Here is a 20605-nt window from a genome sequence, read left to right on the forward strand (position 1 = left end):
GCACACTGCAATTTATGTCCCTTTCTCAAAGCTTAACTTAGAGGAAAAGCTTGTGGACATCTTAACATTTTGTACTACACTGCCCAAGATATTCCATTATGATGCTTTAAATACTTTTTAATTGAAATTTTGCCTGAATCTGCACTTAGTACTTTCCCTGCCCAAACATGTTTATCTTTCTTCTTGTCATGCTGTGTAGATCCCAAGTTGCGAAACATGAGATGTTGCTAGGAAGATTACCTTTTGCGATTTTTATGCTGTACAGTTATGTTTAATACAGAAGTTGAATTGCTCCCCTACTTAGATATTTGTTATTATCTTACTCAGGATGTCTCTGATATCCTTTGTCCAATTAATTGTGTATAATAATTTGGGAGTGTGCCGGATAGCGGTCGATTGCTGCAGACATCTATATCCATACGTAATGCTACGGATCAGACATCCGATGTTGCAAGAGACAAGCACTAATGTTGCAATTATTGTTTCTTTATGTTTCATAGTGAATGTTGCACGAAACATGGCGGCAATGTTGGGGTGGGAAACATGGCGGCAATGTTGGGGTGGGAATTTCCATCCTCGAATGTATACATATTTTCTCTGATCGGACGTCCGGGCGTTAGTAATCGGACGTCCGGGCTCTAGTAGTGCCGATATCCATATGCATGTATCTTTGTTGGATCAAGAGCTCGTTTTTAATTGTCGTGTACAATTACGTGGAGTCAGATAGCCACAGAAAATCTTTTCTATTATCCAACGAAGATTTTGTACTTGTATGCACATAGGACAGAAACTGTTTTTATCAACAATTTGGGAGAGTTAATTAATGCATGGAGAACGTGGACATTTCCAGGTCTCTGCAATCAAATGCAGAAAGTTTTTGCTTCTTACAATTGAATATAAAAGACATGAAAATGAAACCTGATGTTAGATATGGGAAATATTGCTCTACGGTATTATTCTACAAACAGTTACAGAACCTGTAAATGTAGTAATATACCGTGCCTAGCCTAAGATGTGCACTTCTTTGATCTTTGTACAATTCAAATGATTGAGATCTGCTTCAATTTCTGACAGGATGCAACATCAGTTGCCTCACTTTGTATTATTTACAGATCCTACTGGGAAGCAACTGGTGATACCTCTTGTCTCGCACCGTCTGCAATGGTGTCATCTTGGCCCAGAGAGCTCCACTGCCTGCACCAGCAGTGACGAGTCGTCCGTCAGGTCAGAGTAGCAGCGGCTGAAGGTGAACTCGGGCACCTTGAATTTGTGTGAGTCGGTGTGCTGTGATGCCTCCCATCGCTCTGCGAGCCCATCGCCTTCAAGCATCCTGACCACCTCTGACATCTTGGGCCTGTGGCCAGGTAGGAACTGGGTGCATAGGAGTGCCACTTGCACCATCTCCTCCAACTCAATGCGGTCATATTTACTCCCCAGGCCCTTGTCGACAAGAATGTCCAGCTGTTTCTCTTGGTGCATCTTCTTCACCTGAACAGCTCCAATGTCAGTTAGTTTTTTGAATAACAATGCCAGTTAGTTTAGGTACGATCATATGGCACGAGCTATGTAGACCATAATAAACTGGTAGTGAATTAACTTACCCAGTCTAACATAGCTCCCTTCTGATTTGACGACTTTCCAAATTCCAATGCAGTCTGACCGGTGATCAGCTCCAGCAACAGGATTCCGAAACCAAAGACGTCGGTTTTCTCAGATGACTGGCCAGTGGAGAGGTACTCAGGAGCTATGTGGCCGACAGTTCCCCGCACAGCTGTGGTAACATGTGATTCACGGTGGTCTAGAAGCTTTGCAAGCCCAAAATCCCCGACAATGGCTTCACAACAGTCATCTAGCAGTATGTTTGCTGCCTTAACATCTCTGTGGATGATCTTGGGATCACATTGCTCGTGCAGGTACAGTAGGCCTCTTGCTGCCCCAAGTGCTATCCTCTTTCTGGTGATCCAGTCTAGTGGCGGCTTCCCTGCAGTTGTTTTGGTGAAAAAAGAAGTTAATGTTTTGTTTATTATGGGAATCATATCCTTTGTTCTAATATTCTTCCCAAAGGAGAGGAAATGGAAATGGAACGCAGGAGTCAAATTCCAAATCTTCCTTTTCTGCTTTGTCAGCTTGGGTGGTTTGGTGTGTCTTCAATTATATCCCGCGGTTACGTTTAATTGCATATACATTTACTTGAGAAAATTTGATCTTCATTCTTCAAGGAACAAAGGCATATGACACTAGCACATATATAACTCGAAACTTGATATCTTACCTTTCAGGCGCAGAGCAACACTCCCATTCGACATGTATGGATAGACCAGTAGCCTCTCACTGGCTGTCATGCAGAATCCGTAGAGTCTGAGGAGGTTCCTGTGCACTGCCAAGCTGATCATCTCGACTTCAGTCTGAAACTGCGCTTCCCCGCCTGCAGCGATACCATCTTTGAGCCTCTTGACAGCTACAAGAGTTCCATCTGGGAGCTGCCCTCGGTAAACAATTCCAAAGCCACCTTTTCCTAATATGTTCTTGCTGCTGAAGTTTTCTGTTGCAGCCTGCAGCTCTCTGAATAGAAACCGCTTCATGTTTCCAAGGTTGACGTTCTCTATGTGTTGTTCTGCAGTAGTCAATACAGTAAGATCAAGCTGATTTTCCACCATGGCAACTGATGCCATCAAGATTACGGTCGAAGTACTGAGTTCATGAATCAACGAGTGACTTATCCATTTTACTTACCATCAACACTGAAAAGAGTCTGCTGGTTTCGCCTATGCCTCAACCAGAACAACAATCCAACGGCAAGGAAGAGTAGGCTGATGCAGCCAGTTGTAGCACCAAATGCAATTGCAACTTTATGGCTTTTAGCTTTCTCAGGCATCAGAGTACCTGTAGATAAAATTGTCATTGTACGAATTGCTAATCACCACTGAACATAGTACGTAACTGACTAACTCTGCATACCCTGCGTGTTATTAAGGCTGTAAGACATTGGCATAGGTAAAGACCCATAACAATCTTGTTCCATGGTTGCTGTACAGATCAGTGGATTCCCTACAATGCTGCAAGAGAGGGGTATGAATATTTGTTTACTGATAACTAAAAGTTTGATGGTAAATACGTTTCACTGGAAGTGGTAGTTTTGGTGATAAAGAACAGAACTACAGAAGGCTATAGCCTTACTTGAATGTCCTTGTCAGGGACCCTGGGATTGGACCACTCAGATTATTGTAGGACAGATCCCTGAAAAAAAAATGCAAGTTAACAGAAATCAGTGATCACCACACAGCCACCACAGGACACATATCACGGAACAGCAAAATACGTAATGAGTACTCACAAGAAAATAAGGTGTGATAAATTAGCTGATGATGACGGGAAGGCACCCGATAGTGTGTTGTTGTTAAGCCTCCTAATAAGAGCACACAAGCAAATTAACAAAAGGGATAGACACTGGATGTCTCCTGAGGAACAACAAGCCATGAATAGAAAACCTCCAGAATAGCATTCAAGACAAGTACAGTGGAACAGAAGTTCAACTGTTCAAAGCTAGTACAGTGGAGCAGAATTGCACTCACAAATACTGAAGGCTTTCCAGGTGGCCCACAGAGCTTGGGATTTCACCAGAGAAGTGGTTGCTGGAGAGATCAAGCGTCTTGAGTTTTGTTAGCTTGCCAATCTCTGCTGGGATTAACCCATTTATGTTGTTATTCTGCAGAAGCCTATAAAAAAAAGAGATAACAAAAATGAGATCTCTTCCTTCCCCCAAGAAACATAGCAAGTGTAGAGATTGACAAGGCTAATCATGAGTTCATGACAACAAAACCTACACTGTCTCAAGGTTGGTCAAATTCCCTATGCTTGGGGAGAGAATGCCAGAAAGATTCTGGCTTGGTGCTTCTCTGCCAAACGGAAACAACCAGAGAAACGGTAAGATACAGAGGAAACATTGATTGAGCTGGTACGCAAAAGAATGGGGGGGGGGGGGGGGGAGGGGGGACTTGCTTACAGGCCCGTAACAAGGTTCTCCGGAGAGCAAGTGACCATGGTCCAGCTGCAAGGATCCACAGAGTCTTGGTCCCAGTTCTTCAGCACGCCATGAGGATCCTTGAGGTAGTTCTTGATCATCATGAGAGCTTGAACTGCAAAGGAAACAGAAATTGTCAGTGCACAAATGCAACAAGAGCCAATAACATAGTTCTTTAATCGGACTGTCACACGAAAGGGACTGCAAGCACCAATGCAGGAGAATAGAGAACAAAAACAAGAACCAAGGTTTCTCTTGATTTGGGGAGGGGATACCGACCTTCATAGTTTACGCCCTTGGGGGAGAGGAGGCCACTTGCCGGCCTGCAAGCAGAGAAGAACAAGAGCAGCACCAGGGAGGAAGCAGCAAGAACCATCCCCATTGCCAAGGCAGCGCAAGCCCGGGGCCTCCTTGGCAACAAGTTCAGGAGCTTTTTTCGTGTTCAAACATGGAAGCGAGCCAGGGTGAGGCCAAGGCAAGGAAGAAGCATGCAGCAGCCTTGGCTTCCCACAGGACCAAATTGCCAATGGCAGTGGAAGGGATGCCGGATGCCTCTGCTCTGAGGACCTGTCAGTAGCAAGCAAATGACACGAAAGAAGATGCTTGTGTTCTGGCCGCAAGCAAGCAGGAACACAAAAGGAGGGGCGAGGGGGAACAGAATGCCTGCCACCTGAGCCTGCTTGGAATAGAAAATTGCAGCAAAGGAGGCAGGAAAATTCCTCCACTCTCTCCCCCCTTTGTGCTCTTGGGGCCTGTGAAGAATGAAACCAGGTTATGAAAAACAGTGACGGCTGTTAACTTAAGGGGCTAGGCTAATCTAGTCCAAAGTTAACAGATTATTATTGATCCCACTCAAGAAAGACATCAGCTTTATTGGAGTGTGGGTGTGTTGCAGTGGAGTGAGACTGTGACAGGTCACAACTCACAACAGCACCTTTGAACTGATTGGGGATTCTTGCAACAAAAGAATTCTCCAAAGCATGGGCAGTTGGACAACAATTAGCTGGGGAAGTGTGTGAGTGAGAATTCTGGTGGGAGCGATAAACAGCCGAGGAGCAAAAGGTATCTTTAGTAGGAGGAAGGGGTTCTCGTTTCAGATCAAACAGGGGGGACAAGGTTGATGGCCTCTGGGCCTGGGGGAGGGAGGATGATGACAGGGAGGAAGTGCCTCTCACCTGACCTGAAGTGGAGGCGTTGGGGGGATGTGGACAAGGGAATTTTGGTCCTCTTGCAGCGTGGATGGAGAATCAAGAACCAACTAAAAGCAAATGCAATCCTGGTCACAAGAAGGAAAATTACAGCTGCTAGCTTCCTGCTGTCTATGTAGCAGATTAACAGTAGCCTAAGTTATCGCCACATCAGTGTATCACTTCAGCTGGCATAACAAAAATACCATGCAAATGCAGAAATGCTTACACACATGACGCATATACTTCTAAAGAAGCATATAATGAAGTTACAAGAAAAATAAAGAAGAGAGATTTTAGTGAGCTTCTCTTTTATAAAAGCAATGGGCAGAGGGTCATCACTTGTTTAGAGGTAGATGGGCATGTAGATTGGTGTTTAAGGAAGGGAAATCAAAGGTTTAGGTGATGTTTAGGAGAGAGAGAACATCAGCTGATGATGCTCAGGAGGCCATCAACCTTGTTCCCCCTGTCTGATCTGAAACGAGAAGGGATGGGCATGCCCCTTCCCGTCCTTGGGGACCTATCATTGCGAGGCTAGCTTGCATGAAAGACGTGACCTATCTTTTCAGTGAAATGAGGGGTGCTTTGCTGCCCTCTGCCTTTGACTGTCGTCCCCCCTTCGCTTTTCTGCTTTTTCCTCTGCTGCGCACCTCTCGCTTTGTGTCATCGCGTGTGCAACCAAGAGCAAAAGGCAACGCTGTGCCAATTGCCAATGCCCTATACCACACCATACAGGTCCGGTACAAACAGAAGAGGGCCAGGAGAGAACTGAAAGGACACGTTTGCCCGTGTAGACATCGATCATGGCTTGGTTTTGCTCCCTGTCTGATGAAACCTGATGTTTTCTGTCAGAGCTGAGCATGCCTGATAAAGCTCCAAGCATGGGGGCGTGGATCATGATGTTGGTTTCAGCTGTCCAAATCTCAACTTCTTGTTCAAGCCTGCATCATTGGCCAGGTTAGGTTTCTTAGGACGAGCTTTCGAGATATCTTTTTTTGCAACCGTGCGTGTAAGTTGTGTGCTGTCGTGGTCTGAATGATGGCACTTAGTTGCAACGAAGAAGATTAACGCAAGAAATCTTGGATGTCAAGAAACACGCGTGACCAAAGCGGACGCACTACGCAGGGCGAAGAGGCACACAGTAGCATGCCAGAGTAGAACAGTACAACAGCAGTGTGTCACTGCTCACAGTGAAGCCATTGCAAGAGTCAATTGACCAGGTGATCTCAGCCCCTCAAGTATGGTGACCAGGCGCAGGCAGGTCCTCAACGAAAGGTTCTGATCTCCTGCACACCATCCCCCCGTCCTCCAGTATCTTTGACCAGCAACGGCAAGGTGAAAAATTGTACGGCAATACCTTTTTACTCGACTGAAATTGTGGCATGACCTGATGTCTTTTTTCTGAAATATGTCTGTCTTTTTTTTTTCGAACAATAAAATAGGTCTGTCTTCATGCCCTCCTCTGAAGTCTGAACTTATAATGGTAAGATGTTTATGTCGCCTGGCAAGTGAATCACATAAACTGTCGCATGGTACAGGCCATTTGCCATTGGATTTTGTTGCTTGTCCTGGGTTGGGGCATGGTTATCCCAAGAGAATCTCTACATTCCACAGGCTTGGCCATGCATTAGAATCCTATTAAACCCCGGCCCACTCCTTTGCTTGGCCGGGATTAGAGAGGGTGGTTGGCGGCAGCTCGAGAGCTGTGCCTTAATCTCGTCCCCCAACTCGAACTCGTCTCCCCATGGGCCATGGCCACAAACAAGAATCTTGCGTTTAGTTGGTGAAAAAGTTTGGGTTTTAATACTATAGCATATTTTGTTGTTACTTGACAAATAATGTCTAATCATGAACAAATTAAACTTAAAAGATTCATCTCGTGCTAATCAGTTAGACCATATAATTAGTTATTTTTTCAACTACATTTAATGCTCTATGCATGTGTCTAAAAATTTGATATGACAGTTACTGTAGAAAATTTTTTGGAACTAAACGGGACTAGATGCGTGACATATCACCACAGTTGCAAGCACAGAAATCCCGGGCCAAACTTTGTCGTGTGTTTGCCACAACCTTCCAAACAGAAGCGCCACGAAACAAAGATCCAGATGAAGTTCCAAAAGATCAGTACTGGTGCTTAAACTGGAGCTGTTTCCCCGCGTACCTGCAAACAGCTCTGAATCCTGAGGAATTGTTGCCAACTGCAGTGCTGTACGACTGCGCTCTCTATCACAGTATCACTCCACTCTTTTAATGGCTCCAAACGCCCGAGCCTCGAGGTCATGAAAATGAGCCATCTCAACTCTGACAATGGGTTTTCACTCCCAGTGGGCAGAAACTATTCATGATCAGTGATCAGGTCGCTGAGATTTCACGATACTTCCACGCACATAACACATTACAAGCAGATCTTGGAGATTAGTCATCAACACCAAGACAAGAGTTACGCAGAAGCTAACAAAACCTGCTAGTTTCACTGGAAACAAATCAGCTCACCAAATCATTATAATTGGCTAATTTATCTAATCATTGTTCGATCCACAAGGGTAGTCCATAACATAGATGATCAACTCTCCAGCTGTGCCCTTGATAACACACCGGTGCAGTTTACAAGAAGGGCAGGCTTGTCAGGATGTAACATACTACGCAAATACGTTGCCTGATTCTCAGATACTGTGGTCCTGGAATTGTTCTCAGAACATTGCAGATGTAGCCTCAGCAACTTCCGTCACAACCTGGTCATAGTCTGACTTCAGCTTCTCCTTCACCTCTTCACTGAGCTCCCCCTTGGTTGGTTTGGTCAGAACCAAGACGCAACAAGTTGGCCTCTTAGTGGTTCCCGCGGTCGCAAGGTCCTGAAAGGGGAACATGATAAGTTTTGCTGCTGCGATGGGCAAAATTTAAGGCAATGTGTTTATTATTTATACATCACTAGTGAACCAAAACAAGAAAAGAAACAACTTCCATGTCTTGTCACAATTAATTTAGAATAATTATATCAAATGACAAGATAAACAGGTGGCAAAATTTCAAAACTATATGACCAAAGACCTAAAAGAGCGTCAGTACACCTACCAGGGAGATGACATAATTTCCACTTAAAGTTTTAAGAAATTTGTGTGTTGGTCATCTCGTAACCAATCTTTAGAGTTCTTTGGATACATGGGCCTTACGTGGCAGTTACAGAATTTTGGAAACCCGTATTATTGCAGAATAATCAAGCCTAAAAACATGAAGTGAGAACTCACCTCTTTCGAGGGAACATATATGTAAGGAACATTAGCTTCCTCACAAAGTATTGGAACATGTGTAATCACATCAATAGGAGAAATATTTCCAGCGATCACACAAATCCTGCACAAAGAAAAGTAACATTTCAATGATGTAGTGCGAGTTAAGCCAACAGATGCTCAAAACCTTTGAAGTGCAGCACATTCATATATGTAAGTTCATCACAATATATGTTTCATTATCATGTATGTTTCTCCATATGGATTTCAAAGTCAAATTAATCAGAATAGTGTTAACAACTTTAACATAAGATTAAAGAGCAAGATATAATTATGAAAGGACATAAGGCATGGTACATCATACTAGTACCATTTGTAAGAAACAATACATAAGTGACAATCATTTTACCCTTTGCTGATTGGTCACCAGCTCTGTTAAGCGGATACTTCTAGTAGGCGGTGTATCCGTATCCGACACGTTTCGGATACGGATACGCCTCGGATACGTTTCCAGATGTATCCTGAAAATGCAGATACATTTTGTGTTGGATACGTGTATCCGATACGTTTGGGCCCGATGGGATACGGCCCAAACCATCAGTCGGCCCAATTAGCCCACCCCAGGTCTGATTTTACACCCCCACCTCCGTGAGACCGTGACCTAACAGCAGCCGCCGCAATCCTCGACTCCTCGTGCTCCCGTTCCTCCCTCCCGCCCGACTTCTTGTTGCCCTATGGATCTGGTGGCCGCCGGCCACCGGCGAGCTCCTTCCCCAGCAAAAACCGGTCGCCGGCGAGGCTCTCCCTTCAAAACAAGTTCTTGGCCGCCTGTACGTCTCCGCCCGCCGTCAAGCCTTGCTCTCGATTCATGGGCATGGCGGCTTCGCCGGCTTGTGCTCCGGGCCTCATCTCCGGCCCCACGCTCCCTCCCCAGCCCGTCGCCTTCCGCTGCTGCTGGGCCGTGAAGCCTTCGTCCTCGCCGTCCACCTCCAGGCGCCCGCAGGGCAGGCGGGTACTCGTGCTTGCAGCCGCCTCCGCCTGCGCCTCCCCCGCCTCGACGCCGAAGACTTCCGCCACCCGCTCGACAAGCAGGCAAGTCTTCTCTTCCTGTCCGTATATACTGTTCGATTGCGCGATGGCTGTAACTTTCCGTCCTCTGAGAAATTCTCTGGCCTACTAGTGCCGTGCCACTATGTTGCTGAAATGCTGAATATCTGTGGTATATATATATATATATATATATATATATATATATATATATATATATAATTATTAATTATCCTAGCCGTATCCCCATATTGGTGTTTTTGGGGAAAGTGTGTATCCGTGTATCCGATACCCGTACCGGTATCCGTGTAACATAGGGCACCAGTATCACAGAAATATGTATCCTGCTCCTGCATGTCTTAATCTAAAAATTTATCCTACATGTTCTATCAGTCTACATGTCCTAACGCTTAATGGGGATTTACGTTACCCAATTAGGCAATTAATACAAGCTCACCAAGCACTCAACATGAAGAGAGAAGGATTAAGATTGAGTGCTAACCCTTTGTTCCCACGGCGGATGCTCTTGACCACCTCCTTGACTCCCCGCTTCAGACACTTGGCCTCGGAGGCTGCAAATTCGCAAAGAACCAAATCACAACCGGATGGGGTGAAACCCTGAATCCAAAGGGGCAAACACGGAATCGAATTGGGCGGAGAACGAAATCTCACGAACCTCGGCGCACGAGCTTTAGGGTCCGCTTGCAGAGCTTCTTGCCTGCGAGAGGCTTCGCGATGGGCGCTAGCGCCAGCGGGGTCTTCTTCTTCTCCGTCTCCGTGTCGCTCCCCATCGCCGCCGCCGCCTTCGACTTGTGGCTTCGCGGGTTTAGTTGGTTCTGGAGCTAGGGTTTTAGGAGGGGCGAAGCCGCTCGCAATAAATAGCGGGGTCACTGGTGAGTGGGACCCACCTGTGTTGGGCCCACCTGTCTGAAAGGATTTGCGACTTGCGAGAGAGGAAGTCCAGGTACTATTTCCCGACCGGTAGCCAATAACCACCGAGCTCCGGTTTCGGTTTACAGGACCGGTTTTGACCGGTTACCGGTCGGAACCGGTTGAATTCAAATCCAAATTCAAATAAATTCAAAAGTTCTCGTGCAACCGGTTCCGATCGATTTACCGGCCGGTTTTGACCGGTTTGAATTCAAATCCAAATTCAAAAGCTCATGTGCAACCGGTTTACCGACCGGTTTGACCGGTTTACCGATCGGTTTGACTAATTTACCGGCCGGTTTGACTGGTGGGACTTAATGGGCTGGCCCATTTTTTTTTATTTAACTTTAAATCCCCGCAAACTATATTAAATGAACGAATTTTTGAGAAAATTTAATACCATTACATTCATCGCAACTTGAAGTATTTTTAGAAATTTTTTTGAGAATTTTTTATTTTTTGAATTTAAATTTAAATTTTAAATTTTGGTCGGTTGGGTATCGACCGAAATCGGAACCGGTCCGGACCGGTTTGACCGGTAACCGGTCAAACCAAACCGGTTCCCACCGGTAAACACGGCAACACCCAAGGCCCAAACCCTACCCGCCCCGGAGCGCCCCGACGCCGTCAGGCAACAGCAGCTACCGCCGAGAACTACCCTCGCCTGCGCCGCCGCCGCCGGGGGCTGCTCACGGGCGGGGATTTACACGGTGCCTCCCATTTGGTTGCCTTCTTCCTAAGTCCTTAGGCTTGGGTGCTAATCTGTTGCCATGGGGAAATCCAAAGGTGCGGCCTTTTCGCCTCTCTGAATCCCATCGCTTCCTGATCGGGTTAGATTGAATTGGGAAGGAAAAGTGAGAGCTTGCTCTTTTCTAGACAAGAAGGCTTCGCGGGAAGCGAAGGAGGACAATAAATGGGCACTTGGGGTCAAGAAGAAGCAGCTAAAGAGGAAGAAGGACAGAGTCGTGGAATGCGCCGTAGACAGCGAACCCGCTGCCGAGCATGGTGTCTCGGAAGGTAATGGTGTTGATGGCTTCTTTGCCCTTCATCCCATTTCGTTTTAAGTTGTGTTTCAGAATCAGTAGTTTCAACCTAATAAAGCTGTTGTTTGAGCTTAAAACTGGCACTTTGGTTGCCCTGCAAAGGTTGATTGACAATATACTGGCACAGCTCGAGTTAGGATGAGAAAAGCAATTAGCCAGAGTGGATACTGATTTTTTATATGCAAAATGTTGTTGGTTAGAATTTACCGAGGAATGATGATTCTTTTATTCAAGATATATGTAACTGCTGTATGATCAATATCAATCTGATACAGTACCTGATTGATGATTTTCTTTGCTGAACTTTATGATAGTTTATCACTAGCATCTTGTGTGCCTAAAACAAGTAACGCCAAAACCATCTCGTGCTCTGGACTATTATCGGTTTCATTTTATGTAATAGTTCTTAAGTTGTTCACTATGCCCTGGGTACATCTACCAAGTTTTTTCTTGTTAAAGTATCAGACAGAGTTACAGTTTTCTAAGATAATGTTATCCACCTTCGCTTTGAATGCCAGATAAAGAATTGGCACGGAGAAAGAAAATTGCATTGCTGAAGCAGAAGAAGAAAAATAAGCATGCCAAAGTAAAGAGCAGCCATGCCAGGGCTGATGATGTGGTGGAATCACTGTCAGACAGTAAAGATGATGCAACGCCTCAGCTGAAGAAGAAGAGGAGCAAAAAGAAGCTAATGGAAAGTAGCAGTCCTGTCAAGGTATATGAAAGTTCAGTTGCTAGTGATGATGCTGGAGCATCTAAGCTGAAGAAGAAGAAAAGGAAGGGAAAAGGAGGGAAAAGCTCTGCTGGAATTAATGATGCAGAAGAAATTCTGCACGAAAATCAAAATGAGGAAACTCTAAGTGGTAAGATTGCTTATTGGGTGCTGAAAGTTTTTCTTAATCAATTTATGACTTTGATATTTTCTTGCTGATCTTAAAACGGTTTTATGTAGTGATATCGTGCAATATATTATGTATATAGTTATCTTTCCATTTAATTTTACCTAACATCTAATATGCATGTATTTTATGAAGCTGATGTCAACCAACTTGCGGCACAGAGTGAAGATATGGATAATGAGGGGCCTGAGAAACCAAAGAGGAGAAAGAAAAGTAAGGCTAGTATTGCTTTATATTTGTCTTCCTAATTAAAGTTGTTCTGAAGTATCAGTTAAATGTGTTGCATAAATATTTATACTTTCTGGTAGGGATGAAAACGGTCGGCGAAAGACTCCACCACTTTTACTTTCACATTTTTTTATCGGAAACGAAAGCGGTACGGTATTTTCGGAAACGAAAACGGCGCCGGTATTTCGGTAATTTCGAAAACGGAAATATACGGTCGAGAACACATTGATAACGGTCGAAACCCATCAAAACGGTATTTAAAAAATAATAAACATATCAAACAATAGAGCATAACATTAACAATATGACTTGACACATCTCATATGCAAGTAGTGAAGATTCAATTAAGATATTAATTCAAACATCGTACCAATCCGTGATAACTGACACATAGTAGCATGCACGATAGTATGGCACAAAGTTGCACACAACATACGTGACATAGTCATACATGATCATTAACCAAATTCAAATAGAGACTTAAACATATACTAGCATGCCATTAAGAATAGTACTAGTGCAGGGCCGCATGCTGCCTATGCCTACAGCTGAACCTCAGGCATGTCATCATCATCACCTGCCACATAATCATCATTGACCAGTTCTGAAAATTCATCCTACAAATATAAAAATATATTAGTACTCATATTATCATAACAAAGTACAAAACCAATAGCCAATAATGGAATGAGAAGAACCAACCTCACGGGGGTCACTGGGTCAGGGTCAGGGAGTGGGGAGTGGGGGGATTTTGAGGTTAGGGTTAACCTGAAAGGCTGGGCCAGCAGGGAAGCCTGCGAGCTATTGGGCCGAGAAAATATGTGTTGGGTTATGCTTCAAATACGGTAGGATCCCTAAAATACGGTAATACCGGCGGTAAATTACCGCATTAATACGGTAATTTTCGAAAACGGTCGGTAGAGGCTGAAATCATTTTCGCTTTCAGTTTCGGATAAAAATACCATTTTTGTTTCTATATTTTCGGTAGCTGTTTTCATTTTCATTTACACCAGAATCTCGGTAAAATCTCGAAAACGGTTCCCGGTAATCGAAAATTTTCGTTTTTGTTTTCAACCCTACTTTCTGGGGCATGTCCATTTATTGACTGCAGAGGAACTTAAAAAGTCCAATAAGGCCAAGTCAAATAAGCATGCATCAAGCAAAGATAACAACCTGGAGAGGCATGTTGAAGTTGATACTGCAAACACTGATGAGATTCCATCAGTTGACGAAGACTGTTCCAGAGGAATGAAAAGTAATATGTTGCTTTTGAGTTTTAATCTTTGATATACCATTTTTCTAGTCTTCATGAAGTCTGTTTGATGGTTTGACGATTAAACTGTACCATATCCAATGAACTCCAGTGATTATCTTTCTGAAACTTATTTAAATACCAGCTCCAGTCAATGGACATCAACGTAATCTCCAAAAGCAAATTTGATGACTATTTCTATTGTGATATTATATTTAAGAAACCAGTCAACTTATAATTCATCAAAGTACTTCTGGAGACAAATCTATTCACAGGGATATAAATTGCAAAGTAACTCAAACACCTTCTTGTGAATGGTGTGGTGAGTAGAAAGACTATATACGTGTATTGTATAATTTTAATTCCTCTTAGGATGGCACATGAAATTCATTTTAGCAGCCAATTTGTATAGAAAACTGACCTATGAACCCAAATATATATTGGTCTATCTTGTTGATTCCTGCAATGCAATAGGTTTTAAAGCATGGGCGGATCTAGGGGGTGGGCCCCGGTCCACTCTAAGATTTACCCCAAAGACCTTCACCCTCTCCATTTTTCATATTTGATCTTGTTTATTACCACTAGAAAAAATAGCTAATAATTATTTTCTTGTATATAGCAATCAAGTGATAATTGAATTGAGAAGGTGAAAAGTGAGAATATGACATCGTTATTAGATTAGATTGACTTATTCACTAAAATATTTAAAATTTTCTTCTATCAGACCACCCTAACCTAAAATCCTAGATTCGCCACTGTTTTAAAGTCTGCCTTATGTGTTGCAGACTTGCAGGTTTCTTATTAATTGATGTTTTGCACCTATAAATTTCTCATTTTCTACTCTCCTTTTCTGTTGGGATTTGCAATTTGATGCACCAAAGTGTTAAAAGCGTATATGTGATATCTTGACAGAATGGATCTTGGAGTACAAACAAAAGAGACCTGGTTTGAAGGTTTTGCAGGAAAGAATAGATGAGTTTATAGTTGCTCATGAAGAACAGCAGGAGAAGGTGAGTATAAGATCATCTGACGGAGCAAAATACACCGTTACTGCCGAGTAACAAGTTTCTTCCCCAAACTTAATTTTGAAGTATATGTGTCAGCACATACTCAAACAAATATTGTGATACTTATAACAAATTTCTTCCAATGTTCCCTCTGGATTTGTTTCCAGTCATAATGCCAACATCTGCTTTGCAATATGTTTAACATAGTGGTAGACTGCTTATGAATGATGACAGTCATCATATGCAACCACACTTTTGTTACCCCCCAAAATGTACAATTTGTTTCTTTCCTGACACCTATTTGATTATTTCAGGAGATGAAAGAAAGGGAGGCCCGTGCGGCAGAAGATGGATGGACAGTTGTGGTGCATCACAAGGGTCGGAAAAAGACCACAGATACTGAAAGTGGAACAACTGTTGGCTCTGTATCTCTTGTTGCAATGCAAGAGAAAATGGCTAAAAAGAAACCCAAGGAAGTTGATATGAACTTCTACAGATTTCAGAAACGAGAAGCCCGCCTCAGTGGTATGTCGTCATTGCTTAACAGGACTATACTCATTTTTAACTACTCAGTGGTTACGACACATGATGGAACCAAGATTATGTTGATATGTTCTAGGCACAGCATGAAATTGTTTGCTATTCCAGTATGGGGAACTTACAGCTTTGTGTTTCTTGTGCAGAACTGGCAATGTTGCAGAGTAAGTTCGAGCAGGACAGGAAAAGGATACAGGAGCTTAGGGCTCAGAGGAAATTCAAGCCTTACTAATTCTGCTCAAACCGCACAGATGGCTGAAGGGTTGGTTGCTGTGATCAGTGGCCACTCATTACTCGACAGTCAATTTTGTTTCGCTGGACGTTCTGTAGCATGTATGAGGGCCCTTAAACTGATACGGTGTCAACTGTAGTCTGTGTTACTTGCATTTGCCGCGCCAGTACATATTTGTTTGAATCAAAGCTATCTGGTGCGTTCTGTGGATCATTCTTGTTGCTTTTGTGGTGCCAGTACATGTTTGAATCAAAGCTATGATCTGGTACGTGGAGGTGGGGGTGCAGCAGCCCGGTGCAAAATTGGCTCTTCTTTCTTGGTAGCCATGCGCACATGGAAGAGATCTGCCGCGCTTTGAGGCCAGCCTCCCGAGTCCTGGACTGCTTGCCTATTGTTTCTACCCCACCTTGGCCTTGACTGAACCTGAAACTGTCAAACCACATCGCTACATGCCACGCATCTGTAAATCAAGGAGAAATCTCAATTCTGTCATGAGTGTGGGTAATGCACGAAACTCTGTGCCTTGATGGCATTCTAGATTCCAAATAAAAGTCGCTAGAAACGCAGCTGCCGTTCGTGAACTAGGAGAAATCAGGGACAGCGCGCACACGGTGTATAGGAGGAGAACGGCATTGGATCGGCGCGTAAGGGTGGGTGCAGCACCATGGTGAGTCTCTCCAATGGCGTCCTGGCCGCCCTGAACTCGGTCACCCTCGTCGTCTCCGTGGTGCTCATCGGCGCGGGCGCGTACGTCCTGGCGCAGCCGGCCACCGAGTGCCAGCGCCTGGTGCGGGTGCCCGCCATGGCGCTGGGCGCGGCGCTCCTCCTGCTCTCGCTCATGGCGCTCGCCGGCGCGTGCTGCCGCGCCACGCCGCTCCTCTGGGCCTACGTGGCCTGCATGTTCCTGATCCTCACCGGCATGTTCGTGGCCACCGCGTTCGCCTTCGCCGTCACCAACAGGGGCGCCGCCGCTGCCGTGTCCGCGGCCGGTTACGGGGACTACCGGGTCGGGGACTACTCCGACTGGCTGCGGGACAGGGTCTGGGACTACGAGACGTGGAGCCGGATCCAGAGCTGCCTCGCCGACGCGGGCGTGTGCGCCGGCGGCGGCTGGCTCGGCGGCGTCCAGGGCGGGATCAACGCCGGCGAGTTCTACCACCAGTACCTGCCGCTCGTTCAGGTACGCCACGCACGCGCCGGCGGATCCGTTGGTTTCGTTCCACCTTCCATGGCATGCACACCCTACGGTGGGCCCACTCGAAATGGCAACATGATGATAAATAACCTTTTCCATTTTTTTTTTGGGTGCAGTCCGGGTGCTGCAAGCCGCCGGCGTACTGCGGGTTCGAGCGCGTGAACGCGACGTTCTGGGCGGCGCCCGGCGGGACCACGGCGGCGGACGCCATGGACTGCCGGGCGTGGAGCAACGACGCGCGGGTGCTGTGCCTGCAGTGCAACGCGTGCAAGGCCGCCGTGGTGGACTCCGCCATCCACCACTGGAAGGCCGTGGCCGCGCTCAACGTCGCCGCCCTGCTGCTCCTCATGATCTCCTACTCGCTCGGCTGCTGCGCCATCCGCAGCAACCACAGGCGCCGGTACTACTACTGACCGTCCACCGTCGCCTTCGTTCACGGGGAATGGTGGTGCGCCGGGACCGGGCGAGGCGGCTGTTGCTTTTGAGCTGGTTTGGGTTCAGGGTTGTTTCAAGCTTCGGAGTTCAGACAGAGATTCAGAGTGGTACATGTTTGTGGCGATCTGTTCTTATTTTCCCCCTCTGTTTAGTACACAGTGTAGATGTAGAGGGTGTGTCATATTTGTTTGACATTGTGTGAAAGAAACCAACGGATGATCTAACAGCATTGGAGTGATTAACTGAGGATAAGCATTTGGTTTTTCTTCAAGATCGAAATTGATCAAGGTGACTCAGTCAGGTTTAGCCTTGTCATGTTCGCATAGTTTAGGCCTGCGGCCTGCTCTGTCGTCGTCGACTTGGAGTCGCCCACGGCCCCAGCGCGCCACCGCGGGCAGGCCCTGCGCGCCGTGGCCAGCCATCTATCTCGAAGTAGCGCGACGCGACGGAAAAGAGTGCGCACACTGCTTAAACCGGAGCAGCGGATTGGCCGAGTTGAGATGTGGACCGAAGGCGCTTGGAAGTAGGGAGGGGTCCCCCTCCCCATTTCCCTATCAGTCTGCCAAGGTTGTTTTTACTTGTTCAGCTACGGAGCTACCATTGAAAAGCCAAGGAAACCACGGATTATAGTGGTTGAAAAGTCAAAGCACCCTTTTTGGCGTCTGGCAAGAATGCAGACCTCGTACGTTTGGTTGGTGATCAACTGCACCTTTTAGGCTTTAGCATTCCTGCTTTTTCTTTTAAAAAAAACTAGCACAGTGCTTGCTTTTAGTTTTACAGAAGGCAAATATATAGCAAAATCGTGCATTTCTGCGACAAGAACAAAATTTGGAGTACCACGTCGTCGTCAGAAGAAGAATGTCCCATTCTGACACAAGAACCTTACTAAAGTTACACCGGGAAAAAGCATGATCAGTACGTTCAGGACTATTGCACGGGTTGACCATCGCGTACCAAGTCCTCATCTTCTGAAGCAAACAACGGCAAGCTGTGTTTCGGAAGTTGCAAATCCGAAATCCGGCTGCTGAGACATGGGCTCGCTCTCGCCGCATGGACACGCCAACGTTGGGTGGCAAGCTGAAATTGACTTGCTTGCGACGTGCATCATCAGAATACTGAATTCACCAAAAAGTTCAGAATCAGGCACGGGATGGGATGCCAATTTATCACGCGTACGAAGGAGAATTGCTTCTAAGTCTTATAAACTATTGAATGCCGCAATCTTCCGTGGTCCGTCGCCCAGGGAGAAACGGCTTGCTCCAGCGACGCGCGCTTTGACCTCCGCCGGCCGCCGCCGCCGCCGCGGGAACGACCAGGCTGGCTGCACACGAGTCACGGCACGACACGGCACACCCCTGCGATGCGACGCGAGCGTCTCGTTTTTCTTCTTCAATTCCCTCTGTCTCATAAGCGAGCGAGCGAGTAGCGCCCTGATCCGACCCTCCTCGATCGCGTGCACCCACCGCCGTCGGCCATGAAGCCTCAGAAGAGCGGCACGTCGTCCTCGCGGAAGCTCTCCGTCGCCGTCGCCACGCCGATCCTCGTCCTGCTGGCCCTCGCCGTCGTCTCGCTCTACGACTTCAGCTTCGCCGCCGATAGTTACCAGTACATACGCCGCGCCTCCTCTGCATCGTCGACGTCGTCTGCCAACACCTCCTCGCCTTCGACGGCTCCGGCCACCTCCTCGCCGCCTCCGGCTCCTCCGACGACCAACTCCTCATCTTCGGCGGCCACCGCGACAGAGGCCGCCTGCGACCTTACACGGGGCCAGTGGGTGCCCGACGACGCGCCGCCGTACTACACGAACCTGACGTGCCCCTTCATCGACGACCTGCAGAACTGCATGAAGTTCGGCAAGCCCAGCCTCGAGTTCATGCGGTGGCGGTGGCAGCCCGACGGCTGCGACCTCCCGCGCTTCGACGCGGCGCGGTTCCTGGAGGCCATGAGGGGCAGGTCCATGGCCTTCGTCGGGGACTCCCTCGCCAGGAACCACGTCAAGTCTCTGCTCTGCATCCTGTCCCAGGTGCGCACTTGTTGGATTACCCCGTTGCACATGGCCGGCCTCTCGTCTCAACACGTCCGCGTCTCATGGCACACCGGCACCTTGCCACGGACACTGCTTGCATTGTTCCTCTGCTGCTGATGCAACGGGCATTCGTGTGGTGCAGGTGGCGCAGCCGGTGGAGGTCGTGACGGCGGCGGAGGTCGACGTCACTGGGAGGGCCGTCCGGCGGGACTTCCACTACGGCAGCCACGGGTTCAACGTCTCCCTCTTCTGGTCGCCGTTCCTGGTCAAGGCAAACCTCTCGAGCGCGGAGCTCGGCCTGGGCCTGTGGGACATGCACCTCGACACGCCGGACGCCCGGTGGGCGGCGCACATCGCCGGCTTCGACTACGTCGTGCTCTCGGCCACCAACTGGTTCTTCCGCCCCTCGGTGTACCGAGAGGGCGGCCGCGTCGTCGGGCGCAACGGCGGCGCCGCCGCCAGCGGCGCCCACGGCGCGACGCCAGAGGTGCCCGTCTCCGGCGCCGTGCGCGCCGCGTTCCGCACGGCGCTCGGCGCCATCGCGGCCCGCGAGGGGTTCCGCGGCAAGGCCCTTGTCAGGACGGTCACGCCCGCGCACTTTGAGAACGGGGAGTGGAACACCGGCGGCGACTGCGTCCGCGCGCGCCCGTTCCGGCGCGGCGAGCGCGCCCGGGACGCCGTCGTGGCCGAGTTCCGCGCCGCGCAGGTGGGGACACCGATCAACCTACCCCCATGCCTCTCCCTCTCGCTCTACAGTCTCTAGGCATGACGAGAATGGCCAGTGGTCTGATGAGGTTGCCTTTCGGCTGCACGCAGGTTGACGCGCTCAGGGAAGCGGCGGCGGCGTCGCAGCGGAACGGCGCGGAGGCGGAGCTGCGGCTGCTGGACATCACGGAGGCGATGGAGCTGCGGCCGGACGGGCACCCGAGCCGGTACGGCCACCCGCCGGGCGGGAGCGTGGAGGGCAGCTTCGTGGTGGACTGCCTGCACTGGTGCTTGCCCGGGCCCATCGACCTGTGGAGCGAGCTGCTGTTCCAGATGCTGGTTGCTCGCCAATAGCACCGGCCATGCCGAGTGCTGACACCAACTCATTGAGTGATACAAACGCATCGAAACTGCAAAAGCTTCTGTAAATTGATTTTTTGCCATGTTCAGGTCAAAGTGAATTCACATTGCCAGTCCAGTCTCTGCAAAATTGCCAATCAGATCGTCGATTTTTTTTTTTGCCATTTGCCAATCATGACGTGGTCCGTGGCAGCAGCCAGCAGGTTTTTCGAAAAGGAAACTGAGAAATGGTACTAGTCTTTTTTTTAGTAATGAAATGGTACTAGTCGTG

The 20605-nt window shown here is 47.6% G+C and overlaps 5 protein-coding genes and 1 long non-coding RNA gene across 9 annotated transcripts; 4 read left to right on the forward strand and 2 right to left on the reverse strand.

The window, feature by feature from the left end:
* Positions 1–793: 793 nt before the first annotated feature.
* On the reverse strand, positions 794–5087 carry LOC120640504 (LRR receptor kinase SERL2-like). 3 transcript variants are annotated; one of them, XM_039916380.1, is made up of 12 exons: positions 4692–5087; positions 4301–4588; positions 4004–4136; positions 3825–3896; positions 3573–3716; positions 3335–3406; positions 3178–3237; positions 2959–3056; positions 2734–2883; positions 2273–2614; positions 1602–1981; positions 794–1488 (listed from the first exon to the last, which is right to left on the reverse strand). In XM_039916380.1, the coding sequence occupies exons 2-12, from the start codon at positions 4401–4403 to the stop codon at positions 1168–1170; spliced, it is 1875 nt and encodes a 624-aa protein (XP_039772314.1). In that variant the 5' UTR covers positions 4404–4588; positions 4692–5087; the 3' UTR covers positions 794–1167. The 3 variants fall into 3 exon arrangements, with proteins under 3 accessions (XP_039772314.1, XP_039772308.1, XP_039772306.1); XM_039916374.1 differs by having other exon boundaries at positions 4301–4773; positions 4956–4970; XM_039916372.1 differs by having other exon boundaries at positions 4301–5087.
* LOC120640531 lies at positions 1396–3021 on the forward strand. The gene is made up of 4 exons (XR_005661855.1): positions 1396–1542; positions 1655–2163; positions 2280–2489; positions 2621–3021. It is a non-coding gene; the product is annotated as an uncharacterized LOC120640531 (long non-coding RNA).
* A 2466-nt stretch (positions 5088–7553) lies between the features above and the next one.
* LOC120640536 (H/ACA ribonucleoprotein complex subunit 2-like protein) lies at positions 7554–10392 on the reverse strand. The gene is made up of 4 exons (XM_039916408.1): positions 10162–10392; positions 9988–10057; positions 8457–8562; positions 7554–8063 (listed from the first exon to the last, which is right to left on the reverse strand). Exons 1-4 carry the CDS (start codon positions 10274–10276, stop codon positions 7902–7904), a joined length of 453 nt encoding a protein of 150 aa, XP_039772342.1. The 5' UTR covers positions 10277–10392; the 3' UTR covers positions 7554–7901.
* Positions 10393–10989: 597 nt separating this feature from the next.
* Positions 10990–15835, forward strand: LOC120640545 (pre-mRNA-splicing factor CWC22 homolog). 2 transcript variants are annotated; one of them, XM_039916418.1, is made up of 8 exons: positions 10990–11201; positions 11292–11432; positions 11977–12321; positions 12493–12570; positions 13697–13840; positions 14750–14847; positions 15159–15369; positions 15528–15835. In XM_039916418.1, the coding sequence occupies exons 1-8, from the start codon at positions 11186–11188 to the stop codon at positions 15611–15613; spliced, it is 1119 nt and encodes a 372-aa protein (XP_039772352.1). In that variant the 5' UTR covers positions 10990–11185; the 3' UTR covers positions 15614–15835. The 2 variants fall into 2 exon arrangements, with proteins under 2 accessions (XP_039772352.1, XP_039772359.1); XM_039916425.1 differs by lacking the exon at positions 13697–13840 and having other exon boundaries at positions 15528–15826.
* Positions 15836–15928: 93 nt separating this feature from the next.
* LOC120640558 (tetraspanin-7-like) lies at positions 15929–17461 on the forward strand. Its single transcript, XM_039916433.1, has 2 exons — positions 15929–16793; positions 16925–17461. The coding sequence occupies exons 1-2, from the start codon at positions 16278–16280 to the stop codon at positions 17219–17221; spliced, it is 813 nt and encodes a 270-aa protein (XP_039772367.1). The 5' UTR covers positions 15929–16277; the 3' UTR covers positions 17222–17461.
* Positions 17462–18527: 1066 nt separating this feature from the next.
* On the forward strand, positions 18528–20375 carry LOC120657638 (protein trichome birefringence-like 21). Its single transcript, XM_039936026.1, has 3 exons — positions 18528–19266; positions 19412–19975; positions 20086–20375. Exons 1-3 carry the CDS (start codon positions 18718–18720, stop codon positions 20326–20328), a joined length of 1356 nt encoding a protein of 451 aa, XP_039791960.1. The 5' UTR covers positions 18528–18717; the 3' UTR covers positions 20329–20375.
* The last annotated feature ends 230 nt before the right edge of the window (positions 20376–20605 follow it).

The sequence above is a fragment of the Panicum virgatum genome, chromosome 1K (assembly GCF_016808335.1).
Source record: "Panicum virgatum strain AP13 chromosome 1K, P.virgatum_v5, whole genome shotgun sequence".
Lineage (NCBI taxonomy): Eukaryota > Viridiplantae > Streptophyta > Magnoliopsida > Poales > Poaceae > Panicum > Panicum virgatum.